General features: G+C 44.5%; 1 protein-coding gene across 2 annotated transcripts in view; it reads left to right on the top strand.

The window, feature by feature from the left end:
• The window catches only part of CA10 (carbonic anhydrase 10), a 498,625-nt gene extending 489,416 nt beyond the window's left edge, over positions 1-9,209 (top strand). For both annotated transcript variants that reach the window (XM_077163066.1, XM_077163067.1), the window contains 3 exons: positions 4,920-5,074; positions 6,083-6,257; positions 7,925-9,209. In XM_077163066.1, coding sequence (XP_077019181.1) covers positions 4,920-5,074; positions 6,083-6,257; positions 7,925-7,947 — 353 coding nt within the window. In that variant the 3' untranslated portion in view covers positions 7,948-9,209. The remainder of the gene's footprint in view (positions 1-4,919; positions 5,075-6,082; positions 6,258-7,924) is intronic.
• The last annotated feature ends 10,042 nt before the right edge of the window (positions 9,210-19,251 follow it).

Below are 19,251 nucleotides of genomic sequence, written 5' to 3'. Positions count from 1 at the left end.
ATGCATTTAAACAAGCAGAAGTATGTATAGTCATCCCCGCTGACCTCTGACTTCACCCCAAATTCCTGTCTCTCTTTTCACAAACAGCTCTGCCCTCCTCTAGGTCTTTGCTGTCGTTCCTTAATCTGTAGTCGTGAATGTCTAGATCAGAATCAGGCTTCCAGTGCATTCGTTGTTAGACCCCATTCTGTCTGCAACCTCCAGATAATAACTTTGACTTGCATAGATGATTTTTTTCTCCTGGCTGCTGCATAGATAAGGTAAGCTATGACAACAATTAATGTCTGGCCTGGTCAGCCACGGAAGCCACCTCAGCATGCCTTGACACTGGAGGAGAAAACTACCAGCTCTGCCCATATTCTTTCCTTTGGTCCTACAACCTCCTCCATCCTACCAAATGCACCAAGCAAGACTTGATGGAAATAAGAAGATGTAAAAAGGTAGCCTGCAGGAGAGACCTGTGCTCTTGGTTCACAAATGCCAATGTATTGATTGAATGGCAGCTTTTGAAGCAGACTGGAGAGCCGTGAGGATAAGCACTGTATGTTCAGTGCACACCAATTTCAGCAATGTCGATATGGGGGTGCGGGTATGTTTGGTGTAGATGATGGGGATACCATGTAGAAGAGGAAAGGGGGGAAAGTCGTCTTACTCCAGTATCTTGGGGTGTGACCTATGGGGAAGGGTGGAGGGTGACAGGCAGCATGGATTTAATCTAATGGCATGGACTGGAGCTGCAGAGATGTGTCCACATCATTATATGATGCTGCTGCCTCTTCTTCCCTTAAGTTCTGCTCAGCACCACCAGTAGGTGGTGCTGCTGCAGACATCATTTCATTCGTTCATTCAAGCAGTATTTGTTGAGCACTCGCCATGTGGTGGACTCCACACTGTGGCTGGGGTTTAGAGATAAAAGATGCAGACACTTTTCTCCAGGGGTCACAGCCTGGTGGGGAAAGGCAAATGGGTAAATAATTGTTTTCCAGCCAATTCAGTAGATGCAATAAAAGAAGAAGGGACTGAAGGCACCATCCAGACGTCTTGCGGAGGCTGGACAAGGACATATCAGGCAAAGGGAAGTGACATCAGTGCTCCCCAGCCTTCCTTACTGCTCTCCGTGGCCCAGCCTATGTGCGGGGTACTTGACAAGCATGATCCCATTTGTTCCTCACAACCCTGTGAGGCAAGCAGTCCAGTCACTTGCACATTACGGATGTGGAAACTGAGGCACAGATGGTCACCTGCGTTCCCTCCGTCACGCATACAGCAGGCAGCAGAGGCAGCACTCAAACTCATTTCTGAGCCCAAAGCTCACACTCTACCACTGTGTCTTTCCACGTTCTATGGCGAGAGGAAATAAAAAGGACAACAAGCTAATTATGGATATTAGCAAGATTTGTGGAAAGAACAGAGTGATAAGCGAGGGCTGTGGGAAGGCAGAAGCTGCCCACATTCTCTTATGACTGCTTGCATCTAGCCAGCGATTTGGGCAAAGAGGAAACTCCATGGTGGATAAAGTCTGGTAGGGGGGCAGATGTGGGAGGTACAAATAAAATGATGGAAACACACACCTTGGTATCCTGCTGTATGGGAAAAATCTGCACATATGACCTTTTGCCCCTTGCTCCCAGCCTGCCCCCGACACCACCACCACTATACCCTTTCCCCAAACATGGATGCAACAAAGACGTTCGTTACTGTTTCAGAGAAATACAAATGTTCTTTTTCTTTACTCTAGTCATGCCTGCAATGCCCCTCATTCTACTGCTCTGTCCTTCCCTCCTCCCCACTGCCCGAATAAAATAAAATGCAATAATAGCAGCATGCTGGAGTACCCAATATGCTCTGCATGCAAGCTTGGTTAAACAAATCACATTGACCTTTAATAAAAATGTACAGAATGCTTCCTTCTCGCATTCGCTGTGTTAATCTCCAGGCCAAATCACGGTAAGCGCAGGCCTCATTAAGTGCAAATCTGATCATGCTGCACCCTTGCTTACAACCCTTCAGTGGCTCAACACTGCCTACCAGATGAAACCCAAACTCCCAACAGTGCAGACAAGGGCGATTGGGGTGTGGCCTGTGCTGACCCCACCAGCCCTGCTCCTCCCCCTACAGCCACCCCTGACGAAGCTGTGCCCAAGTATACACGGCTCTCTATACTTCCTTAGCTCTTTCTCCGACATGACTCTGTCTGCAGCGCCCTTGACACTCCATGCCTCTGCCAGCCACACACTGATTATCTCCACATCGTTCAAGATGCTGTTCATGTCGGCTCCTTGGTTAATCCTTTCCTGAGTCCCACCCCCAGACAAAACTGACAACCTGGGACAATGTGCCCTGCACGGATATATATCACTGTCTCTGTTGCTCCTTGCTGCGTTCACTTAATTATGTCCTACTCACCTATACCTGGCTTAGCGCTTGACACTTATCAGGAGCTTAATTAACAGAGCCAAATGATGGATCCCCAACGTCAGCCTGTTGTGTTGGAGCCTGAACTAACTGCCAGGGACCATCACAGCACAGGGAAGCACCTGACCACTCAGGCCACAGTGCAGACCCGGCTCAGCCGTTTCCTGTCATTACTTCTCTCTTGGGCTCAGCCAGCTTAGCTTGCCTGGTTGTTTTTGATTTAAGGTCAGAAATGTTCAGTGGAAAGTGACAGAAAGTCCTTCTTCCTGGGATTGTTCTCCAAACCCAGCTTGACTGAGCCCTCTCCCTCATGGACAGTACATGGGCAAAGCTCTGGGAGGTTCGGTGTCCCCATCGGGGTCGTATGACGCTTGCAGGGGCAGGGTGGGATGGGACAGGCAGACGGTGAATTTACTTACATCATTCCAAAACACTGGCCCCGTTGCTTTGTTTCTAATGGAATTGACAAGCAATGAAGCACTGCTATTCCAGTTTCACTTGGCAAAGATGGCTCTTTTTCTGTAAGACAAAGTAGAGTTAGGAGTTTCTGGAGGAAGAGACAGGGCAGGGAGGAGACTTTTACCTGGGAAAACAGATTAGCAGCATTACTGCTCGGGATCAGCACATACGTGCAGGCCAAGCCAAGGCACATTTAGCACCTCCTGACATCATAGTCTAGGTGTATTCATTTTGCCTCTGACTGTCTTCTTCTCAGCTCAATGAAGGCAAGTACTGCATCTGTCTTGTTCATCGCTCTATTCCCAGCACCTAACCCTACATCCAACCCAAAGAGGTAGTCAATGAGTATTTGTTGAATGAGTGAATGAACGAATAACCTTGGTCTGGAGCTCAGGAGAGCTATGTTCCAGTTCCCACTCTGCAGGCACCAACTAGCTTTGTGACCTTGAGCAGGTTACTCCACCTCTCTGATCCTCAATTTTTTGTCACTGAGGATTTACTATCTGCCCTACTGATCTTTTACCACAATGTATGCCCTATACTGTACTTGAGAGAGTATATAAATCACTGAGGAGTAAGTCTTGTCTGACCAGGAGCTGGATGTGTGGATGAGAGGATATATATAAATCCAGGGGAGCTGGGGAAGCCAGTCTCATTCCTCTGTCAGCCAGGTTTGGGTCCTTGCCACATGTGCTCCAGGCTACCTGGATCATCAAGATGGTGGGCACTCATGGCACACCGGGGCATGTGGTACCTTTGGAGACATGGACCTGGCCTCTGGAGTACAGGAGGGCAGTTGAAGCCGTGGGTGGAGATGGGCTACCAGACGATGAGAGAGAAAAGAAGAGCACCTCAGACTGAGCCTCAGGGAATTCCAAGACTAAGAGAAGCTACTAGGAAATCAGGAGCCAGCCACAGAACCTGAAAAGGAATGATCAGAGAAGTAGGAATGCTAAGTACGGTGTTTTACAATCCAGGAAAAAGAAAGTGCAGTGCAGAAACAGAAGAGAGTAGGGATCATGAGGAAAGGGGAGGGAGAAAGAAGTTCATTGCAAGTTACGAAGATTTGAGACCTCCAGTACCTCAGAATTTTGTAAAAACACAACCAATGCACTGAAGAAAATAAATAGATGGTAAAACAACAAATTTCTAATGATAATTGTTTTATATGATTGCAATTGTCGTTTTCTTCTTTTCTTTTTTCCCACATAATCTGATAGGTATATATATCACTTTTATAAATGAAGAGGTATATTTAATAATAAAAGATATATTTATACCTCAAGTAGATATAAGAGAAAGGACTGTTTGCATGAGCCTGACAGAGAGGAGATACACAAAACGTGACATCGTTTGTTAAATTTACCTTTTGAATCTCATGGTAGGATTTGACTTCATTAATTTTTTACATAAAAGTATTTTTTTTAACATTCTTCTATTATAGTTTCTAATTAAGTAATAACAATAAATGAGAATGGTGACCCTGTAATTTTTCAACAGGCCTGCAGCTTTCAATTGTGCATTTCTCTATTACTTCAATGCTTATAGGTCCAGGTCCTGGGGGATCCTAACCAAGGACTTGGCACTTCTCATTGTCCTTCTGGTAGACCACCTTGCTCTTCACCAGTATCCAGTGCCCAAGTGTATTTCCTTGCACCCTGCACATCAGCCTTGGCAAATGACTTTTTTGTCTACCAAAATGGGAGCAGAAGTGACATGTGCCATTTCTTGGATGGGAGATTTAAGAGCCTTGCTTACTTTTCCCTCCATCATTGCAATTCACAATGGGCTGTGCAACAGCTACTCTATGAACCAGGGTCCCAGAGTGTAGACAACAGTGGCCCTCAGCCCACCTGGATTGGAAATGTATGTGAGCAACAAATGAGCTTCTTTGTTTCAAGTGATGGGAATGTGAAGGGCTGTTATTGCAGCCTATCTTGACAGATACAGTCTTTCGGAATCCAGAAAGTATGGGAAATATATCAGCCATATCAGCACTTCCTCAAGAAACGTAGTTCTTAAGTGTTTCTGATTTTCTTCTCTAGATGATGCGTATTTGCTACAGGGACTTAATATAGAGGAACTGTATCCAGAGACCTCTAGTTTCATTACTTATGATGGGTCGATGACAATCCCACCCTGCTATGAGACAGCAAGTTGGATAATAATGAACAAGCCTGTCTATATAACCAGGATGCAGGTGAGATTCTTTGTGATCCTTTAGCTAATGGGGAAGATGATGTGAAGACTGTCTGGGTTTGTGGACTGATCTATGTTTAAAGAACAAGGTTTACCTTGTACTAATGGTAGAAGCATCCTACCTGCCTAATGAATGGTTAGTTCTCAAAGGGTGCTCTATGATTATAGTATCCAAAAAACAAACAAAATGAATGAAAAGCTCAGTGCAAATGTGTTGGAAAAGGATTGGTTAGAAAAAAGTTAAATGGATTTTATTACTGGGGACTCTTCAGGGCCTTTAAAATGATAATACATGAGTCAGTCCCTAAGAGGAGGCAAATGATATGAAGAATTCATCACCATCTTTGAACATGGAATTTCTTTCAGAGCATCTCACAGGGCTGGTATTCTTCAGAACTGGTTGGGGACTGGGAGATACGGCCTCTGGTTCCAGCTCTGCTAAGGGCCCATTGCACACTCTGTCTCTCTCTTACTGCACGTTTGCCTTGTTCTTGTCTCCTGCTGGAGACTGTTTTCCTTTGCTTCAGAGTCTTGTGCAGACATGGCTGCAAACATAACAGTCAAACCTCCTGGCCCTGATATTCACAGAAAAGGAACCAGATTGTTCCAACTTAGTTTAGCTCTGACCCCTATACCAATCATTATGGTCTAGATGAGACCCAGGTGGGAGTCGTAGAATTAATGAGCCACGGGATGTCAGAGAATGAAGGCACCTTGGAGAACACATAGCTGGATTTCCTCCTTTGACACATGATGTATTTGAGGATGAGAAAGAGTAAACGACTAGTCCAGTGATATGTGTGAGCTGGTGAGCTAGAGGCAGGGCTCATTCCACAAAGGGAGTACAGCTGAATTCATGGAACAGGGGGCTTACAGGGGGGTCAAGTGCCCTTTCCTGGTCAGTTGGTATCATCACAATAGACTAGCCAATGGTCAATTATGGCCTCACTTCTTTCCTGGTGCACTTAAGATGATATTAGGCATCTCACAGCTATTTCTCTCTCCTCAGATGCATTCCTTACGCTTACTTAGCCAGAACCAGCCATCTCAGATCTTTCTGAGCATGAGTGACAACTTCAGGCCTGTCCAGCCACTCAACAACCGCTGCATCCGCACCAACATCAACTTCAGTTTACAGGGGAAGGACTGTCCAAATAACCGAGCCCAGAAGCTTCAGTATAGAGGTGGGTACAGTGGTTCAGAGAGCAGGAACCCAGCCCCCAGCTAAGCCTTTCTGCTTAGCTCTGATCTTAAAGGCCTGCCATTATCTCCTATTATAGGAATGGGAGATATATCATACCTTAAAACCCCTCTGGGTCAGGCAAGACTGTTCATATTTACCCCCATTTCACAATCGAGCCCAGAGAAGCTTATTTTCCTAAGGTCATCTGTTGGAACAGTATAGCTAGAAGCATTTAGAGCTTTTAGTTATATGTGAGAGGGGACTCTCTTGGCCCCCAGAAGGTGAACAAATACTCAGGGTGCCAGGCCATTGGGATACAATAAGGCTTTGTGTGTGAATGTATCTTTGAACACTGGTAATGTCCATAGAGGTGATTATTATTCTTACTGAAGGAACATTTACGATGACTCCTACCTCCTGTAACCCTCTGGCCCATGCCCAGCCCTCTCTCTTTCCTTCCCCTGCATTGACTGAATATCTGTGGATCATTATGGAAATCCTCAACATGGAAAGGAAAACAGAAGCAGGACAGAGTCATGGAGAGGCCCTGGGCTAGGAATCAGGACACCAGCGTTCCGGATCTGGTTCTGTCATGAATGAGCCATGCAGACCCAGCCAGATCACTGACCCCCCCTACACTGACTTCTTCAGGACAGTCCCTACCCTATCTACTTCAGAAGCTTGTTTGAGTTGCAAATGAGGGCCCAGCTGGGGAAGGCCTTTGGAGCAGTAACATGCTGCCTAAATTAGGGGAGTGTGGTTATTGCCAGGCAGCTTGTAGAAACAGCCACCATCGTGTCTCCTCAGTCCCCCCACTGTGTCTCTCCTACTTTCCCCACTTTCCTTTCTTTCATTTTTTCTCTCCCAGACAGTCTCAGAGTAGGGAGATTTCCTGCTCCCTTCCTGACAAATCTACCAGACAAATAAATACTCAGCTCACTCATTGATCCTTCTCTTTATTCAACGCAGACTTGTTGTACACCTACTATGTGCCAAGCGCTTAGCTAGGTGATCGCAATACAGTGGTGAGGAATATAGATATGACTCTTATCCATACAGCGCTCACAGTCCAAAGCAGAGGATGGCAACCTTTTTCTGTAAAGGTCCGGATATTTTAGATGTGCTGGGCCATACAATCCTTAGCTCTCTGACATTGTATTGTGAAAGCAGCCCTATGCGATATGTAAATGATGGGTGTGGCTATGTTCCAATAAAACTTTATTGACAAAAACAGGTAGCAGGCTACATTTGGCCCAAAGTCTATAGTTTGGCACCCCCCCCCAACCGGCCTAGAATATCCTCTTGATTTTTCTGTGTTATTAGAAATTTCTGTAATTGAATTATCCAAAACAGTAGCTTCTAGACATATCTGGCTATGATATGAGCATTTGGAATGTGGATACTACAATTGTGCTACTAATTCTTTTTAAATTTTAATTAATTAAAGTTTGTGGTAACCAAATGTGGCTAGTGGCTACCATATTGAATGACATAGATCTAGAGGTTCAAGGAGAGGTGGATCAGGGCAGTTGGGATACATTATAAGTAAGTAGATATTTAAAATATACTTTCTTCCTTTTTGGAGTAAGCTCCCAAAACTGTGTGCAAATTAATTCACTTATGCCTTGTTTTATGTAGTGTAACTTGTTTCTTTTTCTCTCTTTCCAGTAAATGAATGGCTCCTCAAGTAGGGAAATAAACCAAGAAGAATCCCACCTCAGTGAAATGCTACAACTGTGAATTGACATAACCTAAAATGTTCCCCTTCTTACTTCTCTCTCCTTCCTTCCCCCAAGCCTAAGTCACCCTTTGGATTGGCCCCTTCTTCATAAAAGTGTCTGCAAAAACCACAGCAGAGCAACAGATCTCCCACACATACGAACACACACACACACACACGCCTTCATTCATACACATATACACATGCAAACATACATATACACACACAACCTCCATGAAGGGCAGTCAAGTTTCAAAAGTGAAAAGCTCATTCATAAGTGGTCATAGAAGAAACTAACTTCAGTTAACCTGATTACAGTTTTATACCATTTTCCTGAACTAATAAACCTACCCAATGAGACTTTTCAGCCTTTGTACATACAAAATTCTTCCAAAAGAGAGAGAGAGATGAAAACACAGCTCCAACAGCTCAAGTGGACTTTGTTCTTTGCATCAAATAATTGCAGATAGTGTCCTAGGATCCTTCTGAGGGTGCTGGTGACAGGTGAGCCTGGACAAGGTTGGCCAAGGACACTTATTTCTAGATTATGGTTCTTCTGTTTACTCAATTAAAAAAAAAAAGGACAGACATTGAAGAGATACACAATGTATATATATATCACTGCAGACTATAAAGAAATGGAACTATTTCCCTCTTTGTCACATATCTGTAGTAGGATTTGCCAAGATCAGAATTGATCCATTTGCTGTTTCTTGTTTTCCAAAAATCATACATTGTGTTTGGTTATTGTTAAGAGCTCAATAAATGTGTTTAACAAGTTAATTTCATTTTTCTGGCTTTGGTCTGTTCTCCTTCTTTACAGGCTAAGCCCTGGCTCCATGCAACTGCATTCTTGGGTTTCACTTGTTCCTTCATCTACATGTTTTGTTCACTTGCAGCCAGTTTTTGCTAAGTTTGTGGCAATCAGGAATGCATTTGCTAAGCAAGTATAACTTTAATTCCACTCCATGGCTCGATCATTCATACGAGGTGAGCTTCAGCCTGAGATAGCGGGCGACAGATTTCTTGCATTTCAAAACTGCCATTCCCACCCCCCTGTGATGCTCCCTTGAAGGAATGCACTTTGCCTTGTAAATTCCTGGGAAAGGGGTGTCTTTTCTCTCCAGGTGCAGCCAGATCTCACAAAGTACAAACGAATGCCTTTCTTTTCTTGTTTATAATGGTCACTCACTGTGTTTGGTTACTGTCAAGAAATCAATAAATGTGTTTAACAAGTTACCCAGTACTCATGTCTGAGTTTATTGAGAAGGAGGAAGCTCCCTGCTGCAGCCTCTGCATCCAGCTGGGTCCTCGAGCAATTGCATTAAGGTTGGCAGGGCAGCTGGAGTCACCAAAACAGCCAGTCTGGCCGTTCTGAGAGCCAGGTAATTAATACCCTGTTGAGAAAACATATAGGCTTAGCTGCTGGATGGGAAAACTTGGATGCTGTTCAGTGACCAAATTAAAAATAACTTTGTCCCTCCTTTCTGTCACCATCTCAAGAAAGAAGGAAAGCACAGGCATGCAAAGTTAATGCAAATGGGAACACTTCACAAGCATACCTAAAACTTTGGCCAAATGGCAGGTATATTGACAATGAAAAATCAAACACCAACTCACTTCACATTTGAAAGAATACACATAACTGGACTTTTTTTTTTCATTTTTATGCACCAATATTACTTATATGACGGCCTTAGCCCTGATGACATCTGAGTCTAACTCTGAGCAATCTTATTTTTCCACGAAGCCAAATCGGTCTGCAAAGGTTTAGGGTGGGCTGATGCCTATCTTTCTTAGGAATTCCTCCACGGTTTGGCTTGCTGCTTCCACTCTAGGTCAGCACCTCTCTTAGCCAGCAACGACAGGCAGTGACACAGGATAAAGATGGAAACTATGGACAGTAGACTCAACCAGGCCTGGATTTAAAGCCCCTCTCCAGCCTGTGGATTTAAATCCTCACTCTGCCACTGCCTGCAGTGAGACCCCAGACAAGTTGCTCTACCTCTCTGATCTGTACAATGGGGATGCTAAGGACAGCCTCCGTGAGTTATGAGGTTTAAATGCTAAATATACATAAAGCATCTAGCACAATGCCTATACTGATTGTTCTTACAGGGACCCAGTAGAGCACATGCGTGGCCTACAGATCAGAGGTTTATCTGGATTGTTGCTGCTCTGTGGGAAGGGTTAGCATCAAGCACAACAGGGAAATCAATGGAATATCAAGCAAGGGCAATAGATACCTGGTAGACAGCACCTAAGTAAATGCCTAAGGGTGTGTAGCAGAGGAAGAAGCACAGGTGAGGGAAGTCCGGGCACTGGGTCTCTAGACCCTATTCTGCTACCAGTTCCCACTGTGACTTTCAGCAATTCATACCCCCTCCTTATCTATAAATGATTTGGACGAGATGACCTCCTACAGCCCTTTCACTCTGTCATTCCTGAATTCTTTCTCTCGTTCGGTTCTTCATCCAAGGAAGACAAAAACCTGGGCTTTCACCCCTGGAATCCCTGGGCCTGGGCAGAATCTTACCTTGGCCAAACGCAACTCAGAATGGAGTGACCCGGCCCTGCCTTCCACCTTCTGGACCAGGCCTAGATGTTTCTTCTCCCCACTGACTGTCTTTCCCCAACTATAAAATGGTAAATGAGGGCTTTGCCCTCAAATCACACTGGAACAGCAAAAATTAGTGAGATTAGTACTACTCCAAACAAAGAACTTTTAAAAATACCCAAGAGCCCTGGGATTTGGCCTGATGAAGACTTCCAGGGATAAGAAAGGAAAGTTATCAGATGTTCAAGAAGGCCGTGGGCAGCAATGCCCTTCCAGCTTTGTCCCCTAGAGCCTCATGGACATTCCCCCATCCTGGAGGCAGTTACCGGTGTGCCAGGATATAAGCCCTGAGCCTCAGTTCTCTCATGGGGGAAGAAGATAAATATGCACACAAGAGAGCTCTGGGCAGGTTGGATGAGAAAAAGGAAAGACAGAGCATGGAGAACCACAGCCCTACTCAGGGACACATTTTTGCTTTCCAAGGCCATTAGGGCCCTGTACTCAACTCCCTCACTAGCAATTTGGTTTCCATGGTGACAGGGTAACCACAATTCACTGCACTAAATGTGTCTGGAATGTAGCACCAGGGAGTGTGAGAAGAACATGGAGTTTGGGCAGGAGAGCAATCCTCAATCGTAGCCCATTCCCACCTTGTAAGGCAGAAGTATCTGACTGACGATCATCAATTAACATAGACCAACACCCCCAGAAGTGGGGTGGGGCTTATCCTGTTGGACCCAGGGCACTGGCAGTTTATAAGGAACATCTCACATTTTCCTGATCTGGGAATTCTGAAGGCAGGGCCTCCAGGAGTAGAAACTCACATTAACATTATTCACCAACTAGCACAACTGGATGTAAGGAAGGATCAGCCAAAACCCAGGCCGAAGAAACTATTCATAAAAACACCATGTGTGGCCCATTTCCCAGAGGCCAGATCCTACACTCAGCAGTTTACAAAAATCATCTCATTTCATCCGCATAACGACCATGAGATAACCACCCCTGCTGTCCCTACTCTATAAATGAAGAAATTGGAGTTCTTAAAGATTAGGGGATATGCTCAGGATGATGTGGTTCATAAGTGGCAAAGCCAAACCCAGCTCTCCTAGGCCTGTGATTCTCAAAGTTTGGCCCTATCAGCATCCTTTAGGAACTGGATAGAAATGCAAATGTCCTGGTCCCACCTCAGACCTACTGATGCTTGGGGGTGGAGCCCAACAATCTGTGTTTTAAGGAGCTCTCCAGATGATTTTGAAATACATCAATTGTGAGAACCCCTCACAAATGTTCACCTCTACTGCCTTTTACTCTAGTGGTCCCCAAACTCTGCTACACATTAGAATCTCCTGGGAAGTTTTAAAAATCCCAATGTCCAGGTAGAATCCCATATCAATTAAAGTCAGAATGTGGGGGTGACAGGCAGACCTCAATGTTTTCTAAAGATTTGCAGACAGTTCCAATGTGCAGGAAAGACTGGGAACCACTACTCTCTGAGGAACCTTCTCAGAGGAGGGCTCACCTGAAAAGCAGGTCCATACCAGAGTCATTGAACACACCTCCCTTCTCTGAATAGCATCCCAGCCCCTGTGCAGACTAACTTCAGATAGTGCTAGGCATTGCCCAGTCCTCCCTTTCCACCTTTTCCAAATCATCAATTAACAGGCCTGGAGTTTGAAGAACAAATCTCCCTTCTTTTTTAAAAAAAACAAAAGAAGCATTAGAATTTGAAATAATGGCCTGGCACAGCCTTCCATAAGCTATCGTAGGTCATTATTCCTAATTACTCAGATTACAAAGTTTCCAAAACCTCAGACCATTAGTGATAAATTAAGCAAGCTGTAAGTTAGGAGAACAAGTTTGGAAAGATAAGATAGGTCCATAATTAAAATAGGTTCTGACTTCATGATGCAAAGCTCCCTCCCTGAGACCTTGCAGACCCTATGACAAGCTCTAAACCAAGGCCCCATCATCTCTGACCTGGCCAATTAAATCAGAGTCTGACTATGAGTCTAGGCTATAGATAAATTTTGAAAACCCTAGGTTGGATGCAATATGCATCCAACAAGCTTGCCTTGTGTCTCAAGTAAGTGAGAGCAAAAATGTCCAAATGCTGCTCTCAGGGAAAGGGAACTTGAGTCCACCCTGAGCAGAGGTTGTAAGAGGTTTCGGCTGGACTTGGGGTGCATGGTGAGTAATCTGAAACGCTTTCCAGGGGAGACACCAAAGCACAAAGCTAAGCAGACAATCCAAAGGTGCACCACTCCAAATCCAAATTGATTTGGTTGAGAAGCAGATTCTAGACATAATACAAAGGTAAATAAACTAGTGCCAGACCTGGAATAGAGATGAGATCAGGACCCAGGGAAATTTCCTGAGCTGCTTATCATCGGATATCTGAGGCCTTGACCACTTTCAGGATGGTGAGCAAAGGCCTGAGTGTCATGTCCCAACGCAGAAATTTCTGACCCATTCCTATTCCATCACTGGGATCAATGACCCAAAACCACTAACTGGAACACATCTCCCAGGACCCAAACTTCTAGTTTTTTTTCCAGTTGTGTTCAAGTTAAAGATTCAAATTCCTTAGTGAAACAAAAGCAAAAGCCAAACCTAAGAATTTGCTTTGCTATCTAGTTCCCAAATGATGCTGATGGTCAGAGCCACGTTTTGAGAACCACTGGCTTAGGAGGGCCGGGTCTGGCTTTGCCACTTATAGCTATGCCATCCTAAGCATGTCCTCTAAACTTTAAAAACTACAGGGCTCAGCCAGCCCAGATTCTTTGCTGATGTCCAACAGTTGCTCATATTTTCCAGCCTCCTGGCCTTGGTTCATGTTATCCCTCCATGTGGAATACTCTTTCTGAGTCTTCCTCATCTGTCTAAGTACTACACAACTTAAAGAGACCCAGCTCAACTCCCATACAGGTTTCCCTGATCCCCCCAGGGAAAATTATTTTTTCCTTGCTCTGAGCTTACACTGCCTATTAGTTGTATCTCTCATTAACATTTTCTTCATTTGGCTTTATATTAGAGCTTGTTTTTCCATCTGTACTTACCTATTTGAAGTTCCCTGAAGGGCTGAGATTATCTCTTCTTCTTTGAATTTCTCCCTCCTACGCACAGAAATAAAAAGAGAAAGAAATGATATGACAATGCTTTGCAAACAGTAGGCACTCAAGTGTTGTTGACATATAAAATGTCCCTATCAAGGGGAGGATAATATTTTATTCTTTTCAATTTAATTCAAAATTATTGTATTCTTTGTGTGTTGGGCACAGTATGAGTTCTTTTACATATATTTTATATACATTCTGTCTTCCATTTGATCCTCGTAACTGTTCTTTGCCAAGTATTTTGGCTTTATTTTATTGATTAAAACTAACAATCAGAGAGAAAAAAAAACTTCTCGCCCAAAATCACACAGCTGAAGAGTGTCAGAGTCAGAAAATCACAGCCAAGGCTGACACTACAGAAGCCTCAGGTGAACATTTTCTTAACAGATACTGGAATAGTTACACTCTCCATGGTTGATCCAATGTACAGGAGCTCTACCAATGGTTCTCAATCCAGGCCAATTAAATCTGAGCCTCTGCCTATAAGCCTAGGCCAACAATATATTTTGAAAGTCTCTCTGATTCTTTTCTGTCATCAGCGTTGAGAACCATTCTCAACTTTGGCTGCCCATTGGCATCGCCTGGGGCATTGGTGCGCTGAAAGTCCTCAGGTGTATCTAATTCAGCCAAGGCAAAGGCCCACTGTTCTTTACCAAAATATTTGCCAAACAGTTCAAAATAGGTCTGAATGGAAAAATGAAGAGTTGACGAAGGAAGAGGACAATTCTTTCAGGGGCCTGGGATGCTGGATTCTGACCCATCAACCCAATGAGATGGCATTGACGATGACACTCAGCCCTCCCACCCAAGTCAGCCTCTTTACCCAGGATCAGACTCCGGGAGAATTCCAAGACTGGAGAATGAATAGTTAACTTCAGGTAGGGGTTACAGATCAAACTGCAGCCAACCTGTCATTGGGCCCTGGTGGTCCAGAGAAGCCCTGAGGACACAGAGCAAGTGGCTGTCTTGCCCAGTCACTAAACAATGGGATCAGATGCTTCACTTCCAGATTTAGGGTGCCCTATCTATCCCAGGGGTCCCTATTTGGAATTAACTTCTCCCTCCTTCAATTCCCTAGGCAGTCTTTCCTTTTAACCCACAGTTCTTGACTCCCAAAAGTGTTTCTTGGGCAGGCCACGGTGGGTCAGTGGCAGAGTTCTTGTCTGCCATGCCAGAGACCCAGGTTCTATTTCTGGTGTCTGCCCATGTAAGAAAAAAAAGGTGTTTCTCAAGATATAGCTCAAGTTTCATCTCTAAAATATCTGTTTTCAACGGGAAGTGCATCCCAAAACATATCAGGGATGCACATCCCCATTTAGACTGGGTGCTTTGAGAACAGGACTGGTGTCCTGACTGCAGGAGTTCTGAGGTCCCTTCAGAGCCAATGCAGCTGGTACAACACTTGCTGTAAGTCATTTCATTAGCTGGTCACTGAGGACTTAAGCACCAACTGCATAACCGGCTCTGTGCAGGCATAATGGGGAAAACTGAAGGATAAATCAAGTTTCCTGACTCCAAGAAGCTAAAAGTCTAGTTGGAGGAAATGAATGAACATTAAACTCTTGCAGTCTGTGTGACTTAAGAATGCTTTACCCTGGGTGGTGCAAGGGTAGCTCAGTGGTAGAATTCTCGTCTGCCAGGTGGGAGACCAGGGTTTGTATTCCCAGACACTGCCCTTCTAATCCTTTGGTAAACTCGACTGCATAACTTATGGTAGTGGGGAACTGCGTACACACCCTCTGTTCTAGTTTGCTAACTGCTGGAATGCAATATACCAGAAATGGAATGGCTTTTAACAAGGGGAATTTAATGAGTTGCTAGTTTACAGTTCTAAGGCCGAGAAAATGTCCCAATTAAAACAAGTCTATAGAAATGTCCAATCAAAGGCATCCAGGGAAAGATACCTTGGTTCAAGAAGGCCGATGAAGTTCAGGGTCTCTCTCTCAAGTGAGATGGCACATGGCAAACACAGTCAGGGCTTCTGTCTCGGCTGGAAGGGCACATGGCGAATACGGTGTCATTTGCTAGCTTTCTCTCCTGGCTTCTGGTTTCATGAAGCTCCCCGGGAGGTGTTTTCCTTCTTCATCTCCAATGGACTCTCCGCTTCGTGGTGCTGCAGCATTCTCTGCTCTCTCTGAATCTCTCTGAATCTCTCATTCTCCAAACTGTTTCCTCTTTTATAGGACTTCAGAAACTGATCAAAACCCACTCAAATGGGTGGAGACATGTCATCCCCTAATCCAGTTTAACAACCATTCTTAACTAAATCACATCAACCAGGGAGATGATCTCATTACAGTTTCAAATATACAGTATTGAATAGGGATCATTCTACCTTTAAGAAATGGGATTTATATTAAAACATGGCTTTTCTTAGGGGGCATACTTCCTTTCAAACCAGCACACCCTCCATTGGAAAAAAAAGAAAGGATGCTTTACTCTCATAAAACTATCTCTGAAACTGTCAGACAAACCTGTGGAAGGTGGTTGCATGATCTGCACATGGTACACAGGTGCCCCACAGTGACTAGAGACACCTTTTTGCAATTCATCATCCAGGAAGGAAGGAATGCCTCCTTATAATTCACACAAAGACACCATCCATGCTAGCTCAGGCCCTGAGGACAACTTTAAGAATGATAGGCGGTTCAGAAATGAAGAACAAGGTCTTGATTGAAATGTTCGGTGGGGAGCTTTAGTGAAGGAAGGAGGAGTTGAATGAGGCCTACCAGGCAGCAAGATTGGACTAGGTGGGGGGGCTGGATGGTGTTTGAGGCAAGTAGAACAGCTTGGGCTAAGATCTGAAGCTAGAAAGAGCCTGGCAGGCACTCTAGGCAAGATGAGGAGTCATGGGCTTAGTAAAGATCAGATAGAGATGAACTAAGGAGAAATCAGCTAGGTTTGGCAGCAGGAGGCCAGAGGGGGTAGAAGTCTGCAAACCAGAAGATCGCTCCCGGGTTTGAGTAGAGTGTTCAACTCTGAGCTCTGTGAATCAGTCATTGGTGACATTTGGCGATCATTTTATGCTGCTGTGTCTAAAATTCCTAATCCATAAAAAAATAGAGGCAGCTCCCACACACTTTTGCAAGCAAATGCACAGAAAGTAGATGGAGAGAGCAATACCTGGTTCGTGGGGTTATAGAGTAGTTGTCTTACTGTAATAGACAATAGAAAGCCGTTGTTAAGACCTGAGCATGAGTAAGAAGAGAAGGAGAAAAGAATTTAAGAACCATCCAGCAGCACTGAGCAGTGAGAAGGTAGGCATTGTGGAATGTGGGAATCTGCTTAGGACATAGATCCCAGGGGTTCTATTAATGAGAGGAACAAGGCAGCTTCATATGCTGATTGGGCAAGAATAAATCACAGCCTCACACCTTCAAAACTGGTGGATGTCATCTTACTGCTTCAGAGATTCTGGTCTTCCAGGGACCCAAGACTCCTGTTAAAGGAGACCCCTTGTAGCTCAGGCACCTTGCCCCGGAAGAAACTTTAGCAACCAGCTGCTCCAACACAAAGATGAGAGAGCCTATTGGTTCAACACATACGGAGGTTAAAACGGACGGTTCAGGAAGGAAGCATGGGAAGGAGAGAAGAGGGATAGCTAATTTCACCAAGCTTTAGAGCTATCGAGTCATTTAATCATCACACTCCTCCTGTAAAGCAGGAATGTGCTCTCCATTCTATAGAAGAGAAATCAGTGGTATGGGGAGGTCACAGCCCATGCCCAATATCACTCAACTAGCAAGCATCAGGGGAGAGGGTGTGCAGCCAGAGCTGTCATTCCTTCACCACACTGTCTAGGGCCTCTCAGAAAACATGTAGGTGAGAAACACACAGCAGAGATGAATTTAAATAAGTAATGAAAACTCAAGACGGGTGAGGGTAAGCACGGAGAGAAATCTAAGGAAGCATCTGTTACATAATCATCCGTCTGGCTCGGGTGCCGTGGTATTGTGTAGCCCAGCTCCGTTGCATCACCTGGTGGAAGAAGGCGGTGTGTCGCAATGTCTGCTAGTCACTGAATACTTTCCATGCGCTAAACACTGTGTCAAGAAAATAGCAGCATTGTCTCATCTAACCCTCCAACAGCTTTATGTGATAAAAGGTAATTACTGTCCCCAAGTACAGTGAGCCAAACTGAGTCTCAGAGCATTTAAGCAGCCTGTCCAGTATTCTACTCTTAGTAAGTTGCAGAGCCAGGATTCAAACCAAATTCTCTGATTGTTCAACCTTATAGCTACTAGACTACTTTTTCTGTCCCTGATTGCTCAAAATCCCTCTGCACACCAGGGCTTCTATGTGAGTGGAGAGACGGCTTCTGCAGAGCCCCAGCAACACCTTCACCCCAGCTTTTTAGCATCCCTTAGACAAAGTAAGCTTATTCCTCCCACTAGCAACTTGTCCTAGAGCTCCCTGCTTGAGAGCAGTATGGCCAAGGAATGGACAACACAGCCATGCTGTTAGCAATTTTGTTTCCCAATCGGAGATGGACAGGGAAGAATCATTGGAGCTCAGAACAATCATTTTGTTTTCACTGAATTAAAGCTGTCACACAATGGAGACCATCTTCTGGACTCTCGCTACAGAATTATCCAGAGGGGAAGAAGTTTGCATGATAAAAACCCAAACCAATTATAGTGAGAAGTCCTGTATCAGAGAGAATCCTACTCCTTCGTGCAGTGGCCAAAATGTGGAAATAACCAAGGATTTGTCAAACACCCAAGTGAAGCAGAGGATGAAAAATGGGCAATAAATCTTTTCAAGAGGAAACCGGGCACCGACAGGGAGAAAGCATTAGAAATGGCCCAACTGGAATAACTCAGAACAGCTTCGTTCTCACTGTAATGGGACACAACCCAGACTCCTGAAAAACGTCAGAAGAGCCTGAGGAAAGGATAGCAGGAAAGCAGAATTTAGTTGGAAAGAACAAAATTTGGTGACTCTAGGCACCAGAAACCTCAAGAACTAGCTAATAGTACCCTGGAGATACCCCCACGCTTTAATCCTATGTTTGAGAGTGAGGACAGACCTACCTAGCTGGCTGGGCCCCACACACCATTACACTGGTGACTTTTGAAAAAAATAACCAAGTTCATGAATTGATGTTAATGATGAAAATATTAGCAGAGGCAGTGTGAAGGAAAGAGCTTGGTTTGGGTGGAGATGTTTGCCAAATTTAAAAATGTTTTAGTGCCTGATTCCCGTTACCAGAGGTGCCAGCCTAGCCCCATGCTGGGATCCCCTAATGTGAAAATGTGGCTACACAGTGGCTTATTTAGAAAACCGAATATGAACAATTCTAAAAGTTCCGACTAGCGGCTCACCACCTTTTAAGGGAGCTTCAGTTAAAAGGGAAGCTTAAAGGAACTTCTCGTCAGAAGAAAAAGAATTAGGCTTTGATTACGGGTTCAAATCCCAGCTCTTTGACTCACACGCCAGATAACTTCAGCACGAAACTTCACCTCTTTACAAGGCTCACCTTTTTTCACCTAAAAGAGGAGAGTACCATCTTCTTTTCCTTTTTTTTTTACTGAAAACATAGACATTCACACACATGTTCTAAGCAATGCCTGACAAAGTTTTCTGGATTCCAACAGCTCAT

This window comes from Tamandua tetradactyla, chromosome 6 (assembly GCF_023851605.1).
Source record: "Tamandua tetradactyla isolate mTamTet1 chromosome 6, mTamTet1.pri, whole genome shotgun sequence".
Taxonomy (NCBI): domain Eukaryota; kingdom Metazoa; phylum Chordata; class Mammalia; order Pilosa; family Myrmecophagidae; genus Tamandua; species Tamandua tetradactyla.
The sequence above is the reverse complement of the archived record's forward strand: the minus strand, read 5'-3'. Positions and strand labels throughout refer to the sequence as shown.